The sequence below is a fragment of the Colletotrichum spaethianum genome, assembly GCF_022836535.1.
Source record: "Colletotrichum spaethianum MAFF 239500 DNA, contig31, whole genome shotgun sequence".
In the NCBI taxonomy this organism is placed as follows: Eukaryota; Fungi; Ascomycota; class Sordariomycetes; order Glomerellales; family Glomerellaceae; genus Colletotrichum; species Colletotrichum spaethianum.
The window spans coordinates 104,179-110,783 of record NW_026054801.1 but is presented as its reverse complement, the minus strand read 5'-3'; the positions used below and the strand labels follow the sequence as shown (position 1 = coordinate 110,783).

General features: G+C 48.0%; 1 protein-coding gene across 1 annotated transcript; it reads right to left on the bottom strand.

The window, feature by feature from the left end:
* Positions 1 to 5,671: 5,671 nt before the first annotated feature.
* ColSpa_09845 (polysaccharide monooxygenase Cel61a) lies at positions 5,672 to 6,430 on the bottom strand (the record flags this gene model as incomplete). The annotated part of the gene is made up of 1 exon (XM_049276057.1): positions 5,672 to 6,430. One exon carries the CDS (start codon positions 6,428 to 6,430, stop codon positions 5,672 to 5,674), a length of 759 nt encoding a protein of 252 aa, XP_049132014.1.
* Between the last annotated feature and the right edge of the window lie 175 nt (positions 6,431 to 6,605).

The window sequence follows — 6,605 nt, the reverse complement described above, 5'->3', positions numbered from 1 at the left end:
TTGGCCGGTCTCGTCTCGACTCCTCTTGGCCGACGCGGCGAGCGTTGTGCCCCGGCGAAACGGCGGCGTGCGGGTATGGGATGAGCGTGGGAGGTGGGGGTGTGAGGTGTGAAATAACGAGTGGAAAGGAGGGAGACGGAGTGAGAACGAGAGAGAATTAGTCGAGAAATTATGAGCTTAAACGCAGCGACTACGGGGGCAAAGAGCACCTAGACCATCGCGTAAATGTCTCGTGGACTGGGTGGGCGCGACCACAAAGATAAGGTGTCCCTTCATCTATGGGTGTGCGTGCGTGTGCCACAGGCGGGATCCACTTTCCTAAATGAGGGTATCGTGAAAATTTTTGGTAGCCCTATCCTTGGTCCAGCCGGTCGGTCCTTGGGGCGACGGGCCCGGGTCTGTCCGCTGGGTTTCGTGCTTCCGGAAATGCGCCGAGCTGCTTCGAGTCGCCTTTCTCCAGATCCACATAAGCTGATGCACCTCATCTCGATTTACCCCGGAATCCACTAAAGGGTCATACCGGTATCCGCATCGCCGGGAAGAAAGTTGCGTCGGTAAAGACCTGCCGCATCTTGTAGAGCAAGTCGATATGGGGGGCGTCATGACTCTGCTCTGGACAGCGCGCACGGCAACTCAACCAAAGCCCAAAACGTCTTCACCGCCGCTGGCGCCTTAATCGATGACTCAGACAGTGTACTACAGTCCCCCGACCGCCCGGCCGTGTCACCCTTTCGTGATTCACTCACTGTACATCCAAAAAGGGAGCACGTGCTGTTGACAACTGTCAGATTGGCTGACCACCGAGGTATTAGAGTGCCGCCCCAAGTTGAAACAAACCCAGGAACGCAAGACGGCGTGGCCTGGGCTAGACCTGTCACTTAACAAACAACAAAGAGGCCCTCCAATCTCGGTGCCGTATATGCCGAGTCGTTGGTGGGCTCTAGCACGCGATGCCATTGGTCGCAAAATTACTCACCCTTCAACACTCAGTACCGTTCTTGCCACCGCGGCCCCCAATCGCAATCAGTTCATCCAAGCTAAGAGTCCCCCATATTAATCTCGGCTCCCTCAGTAGATCCAGTGAAGCAAACTCGCCAACGAGGCGCAAAGGTCGAGCCAATACGCATATTTAGCTAGAGTCGTGTCTTGCATGTGGTCCGGGGATGGAGGACTTGTTCCTCGTTCTCGGCCGGATCCAAGTTGTCTGTCATTTGCCACAAGGTTGTGTATCACCACTGCACGAGTTTATTTCCACGTGTTCCCCATTGCCATCCATATTGGCCCACTCTGCACTACAGTGTTTGAGATGAAGCTTTTCCAGGAGAGTCTTGAAACTCGTAGTTCCCAGAGAAGTAAAGGTCAAACATCGAACAGAAGACATGCCATTCCTGCAATCGCTCAATGGTTAGTTGAGAAAAAGTCTGGAGCTGTGAGGCATTGGGTCAGGTACGCATCATTTAGCCCCTGTAAAATCATATTTGGAAGCAAATGCATCTAACGCTTTCCTAAAGATCGGTAGCTTCCAGCTGATAGATTGCCTTGTTCCCTTCGACGTAGACCATAAAAAAATCTTACATCAACGCATGTTTCGAAGAGCAGCCATATGAAAGGGTCGGCCCAGGTACTTACGGTCGAATCTCCGATGAATGGCTGAAGTAAAAGCTATGCGAGTGTTCGTGTTGTTCAAAAGAGTGTTACCGCAGTATGCCGCTAACAATATGGATGAGCGATAGCGTCTCGCATTTTCAAAAGCTAAGACTAGAAATTCTGAGAATGAAAGAGTAAGGAACATCTAAAATGTAAACTTGAAAACACAGCCTAGCGGTATGGGCGCGTATGCAGGCATATGAAATCATGAGTGACGTCTTTCATTGGGTATAAGACACACAACCATACGCAGTAACGTTCTGGAAGAATTCACCTAGCTATCGGAGAACAACACGACAACAGGAATGTACTAGAACCACAACAAACCGAACTCTCTAGAAGACATACAAATGTATTGGTTTTCGTCAAGAACTAATGCACATCCCGCAGATGGATATTTTTTGGTGGTAGGCAAAATTGCAAAGAGTCATGTCTCGCTCGAGGATGCACGAGGATATCTCCATGTGGCATCTTGTTGCTAGCACCCTTGTGGGCCTCTTGATCGTTCAAGTAACGACGGAGAAAGAAAGAGCTTACTTCTACTACATCCGAATCATCAACCACTAGTTGTTCCATTTCTATACAATGTTGTTGTGGAATAGATGACCTTGTTTAGCTCCAGAGAAAAGAGCAGCTATTTGTTCGTCTTACTCACCTGGGTGATCTCCAAGGGTTAAACCCATCTACTTGGACCAAACTTCATCACATGCTCCTGTTCTTTTGTTTTTTTGGATAGCCCCAGTTATGTGTTAGACATCGAAAGGTGTTGAGGAGTGCAATTTTTGATGGCGACACAAGTTTGTCGAGATTCATGGAGAACTTGGATGTCGTTAGTGTGATTCAGAAATGGGTGAGAAGACCAGAGATAGAGGTCATAATAGGAGCGAGTCAGCTCTCAGTTATTAAATGGGCTTAAATCAGCCTGATCGAGTCCTTAATGAGGGAGCTCTACTAACAGGCTTCCCCCTACAGATAGACTGTACCAAATGAGATTCACTAGCACCATGGGGAATGACCGTTCAGCGGAGCATCCAGCGCCAAGTTTCTTAGTGGTTGCCAATTCGGGGTAGTTATGGTGTGATATGGGTTTCACGGGGCTGCTGGAAGGGTTGATCTTGACGGTTGATGGAAATGCCCGCTGACATAGCAACTGCTGCTGTATATCAGTGGTGATACTGCAAGTAAACGTTGTGATCTTAGCCATAAGGCGACAAGATACTCTTGATAAGACGCATTTGCCAAGGTCGCCAAGCGCTGTCTAGAATGGAATAGGAAGGCGAAAATCTAAATTCAGGGAGGAGAATGCAACATTTCCCCTCAAATACTGAGGGGTCAAGACAACCAGGGCTATTGCATCTGATAAGATCAGTTTTCGTTTCTATGACGCAGTGCTATAGACAGCCAAAGACGATACTGATCACACTTGATGTTAATAAATACAACAGAATCACCGTCAACTCTGAAACGAATCCACTTCTAGACACCTCTATCGCTTCGTTAAGCTTTTTCGACCATGAGACTTTTTGCTCTTATCGCAGTAGTTGCCTCGCTGGTGGCCGCAAGTGCCCCTGTCTCTTAAGATGGTTATCAAGTTCTCCGAATCAAGACCGGTACAAAGATGGCTTCAATTCAGCAAAGATTGAGGTCAATCGAATTCGACGAATGGAACACAGTCGTGAACAAACACATTGATATCGCAATCCCCCCCGACCAGATTGTTTCATTCAAGCAACTCAACCTGGATTATCATGTCATGCACGAAAACCTAGGCAGCTCAATCTCCGCAGAATCTGCTGCGAACAAAGCGTGGAAGAGACAAGTCAACGACCTTTCCTGGTATGATAGCTATCACTCATATGACGATCACAAGGCATACTTTGAAGCTTTACATGGTGCTTTTTCCAACAACTCTGAGCTCGTATCTTCGGGGACCTCATACGAGGGGAGAGATATATTTGGCATTCACCTTTGGGGTGCTGACGGCCCCGGCAAACCAGCCGTGTTGTGGCATGGAACTGTTCATGCTAGGGAATGGATTGTTGCTCCTGTAGGTTACAAGAGAAGAGATATCGTTTTAGCCGTAGCTAATATATATGTGTAGGTCATTGAGTATCTTACCCTTCAGCTAATACAAGGCTATGGCGTCGACAATGCTGTAACCGGTTTTGTGGATAATTATGACTTTTGGGTCTTCCCATTCGTCAACCCTGATGGTGCGTGGATAAAGTTGAAGTTTCAAGAGGAGCCGACTAAAACATACATAGGATTTGTGTATACTCAAACCACTGAAAGATTATGGAGAAAAAATCGCCAACCACCTCCTCGGGCAACCAACTCAACTTGTTATGGAAGGGACATCAACCGAAATTGGCCGTACAAGTGGGACGCTAACCCACTTGGTGCGTCCACCAATCCTTGTTCGCAAACGTATAAAGGCGTTTCGCCAGCAGATACCCCGGAGATACAGGGACTTCACAAGCTGTTAGATCAGCTGCGAGATACCAGCGGCCTCAAGCTCTACATTGATTGGCACAGCTACAGCCAATACTTTCTCGCACCAGTTGGTTACAACTGCACTTACTATATAGACACTTTGGGCCAACACATTGCTTTAGCACAGTACGCTTCGGACGCAATTAGGGAAGTTGAGGGCGTTACATTCACGTATGGTCCAAGTTGCGCGACCTTGTATCCAACGACTGGCGGAAGCTTCGACTATGCCTACGCTATTGGCGAAGCAGATTGGTCCTATCTTATCGAGCTGCGAGACACTGGCGAGTATGGCTTCATTCTGCCACCACAACAGATCAGAGGTAGCGCGACGGAGCAATGGGAAGGCGTTAAAGTAATGCTTAGTCTTCTCGATGAAGTTTTCTTCGATGGAATAGGAGACGCAGCTATATAAAACATTAAAGTTAGCTACGGTTCCGGAGGCTTATTGCTCACGGAGACAAATGTGAACTTTTTGGACTTTTCAAATCCGACCTAATCTTCCTGCTCACAATTGATGCACTTTGAATAAACAAAATCAGAAAGCTAAACTTATAGAGCAATTTCATCTGCATTCCAATCAATAATGGTGTCAGAGGCTGGAGTCGTACAGAGTAATGAGGTCGGCGATGGGCACAGGTAGGGGTGGGTGTTGACTGTTATTCCAATCTGCCTTTTCCCCTAGGTCCGCCGCAGCTGCTCCTTATATGCCCCCCAGGTCCCCCCCCTTAACCAAGCCCAGTTCCCCTGGCTATAACACTAATTCAGCGGCGTTGTGCTATCGCCTTTCTCTAACGTTGGTCTCAGTGGCTAACCTTTGTTGTCGGAGTCTGTGTTGGCCGCGTAGCTAGAATCCCTTTATAATCCCTTGACTATGTGCCGGTGCGGCCCCCAGCTACCCCGCCGACGGCCCCACTAGTGCCGCGCCGGTGCCCCCCCACCCTCTGGGCGCCTGACAAATGGGCTCAGCAACACCTACTTGATGCGCGAAAATGGACAGAACGAAATATTCCAACATTAATGTAGTTCTCAATAACTCCTCTATACTCGTGATTACTTCTACACTCTGCATTATGCATATTCCAATCCTATAATAAATCTGAGCAAGGAAGCTAGGGATCGCCAAAGAGCACATCGCAAGGCTGAGCGCCGATAAAAGTAATATCCACTGTATCTAGTGCTATGAATATTTTGGACCTGTTGACGAAAATATAAATATTTTATCTAGAAAAAGGGCCTAGTAAGGTCTTATAGTATGTAATCGATTCACGTCTGGGGCAATAAGTAATTTTATTATCAATGTGAGAGATACTGAGGCTGTAGTTCACGAGCATATGGTTCTTGCATAGAATTTTCTTCCGGTCTTAGGTAATACTTTCAGGTAACACCTTCTGAGACACTAAATTATCGGATGTTTTCCTTCAGTTCTGCAAGGTCTATGTTCTCAATGAGCAACCGGAATCCGAATGTAAGGCCACCCGATCATTAACCTATGAATTATCTGTCTCAAAATTAACAGAGATCTTTAGGCGTTTCAAACTTCGAACTTACAGAGAGCTGGACCAGGCATCACATAGTTCGGATTGGATTCGTCGTTATAGATATTGAAATGCACACCAGGGTCAGTTGGCGAGTAAAGCTTCTGGCCCACCACACCAGGCGGAGAGGCGGTTCCAGACCCAGTGATCTGGATGCTGATGCATTGGGGGTAAAACTGGGCACCACCGACGTCGTATGCCGAGTGAAGGGCAAGTATCTCATGACGCAGTACGTAATTCCCAGGCTTGATAGACGATGGGATGCGGACAGTCCAATTGCCGTCGTTCGCGATCAGCTGGTCGGCGACCCAGAATCCAGGACTACCACCACCGGCGCCCAGCTGAATACGACCTTCCTCTGCGATCTTGACCCACTGGAGCTTGGTCTTGTCAACGTTGGTACAGACGCCGCCACAGTCGGCTAAATATGCGAAGATCGGACCATGGTGAGAGTCGGGCCACGTGGTCCAGTGCAGTGGGATGTCACTGCCTGCAGGAACGACAGCAGATATCTTTGCGTTTGTAGCGTTTATCTGGCATATGATGTCGGGATGTCCAACATTGTTGCCGTATACGGGTCCAGTATCTGTGTTCCAGCTTGGCCAGGAGATGGTCCCCTGGTCGGGAACCCAGGGGGCGGCAGTAGGGTTGAAACCGACATAAGACTTGCCGTTGATGATCAGTTGATCAATCAAGCCATGAGCTGAGACGGCAGTGGCACCGACAGTCAGGCCGAAAAGATGCTTGAATACCATACTTCTTAATGTTGACCGCAATAATATGTCAGCCAAAAATTGGGTAGGATAATGTTTGAGTTCTAACCGAGAAAGAGATGTATTTATACCCTCAATTCATATTGATCATGACCCAGTTGATCCGTTATAATAGAACCCAAGATAGCCGTGGTCGGAGGTAAGAGGTCCGATATGT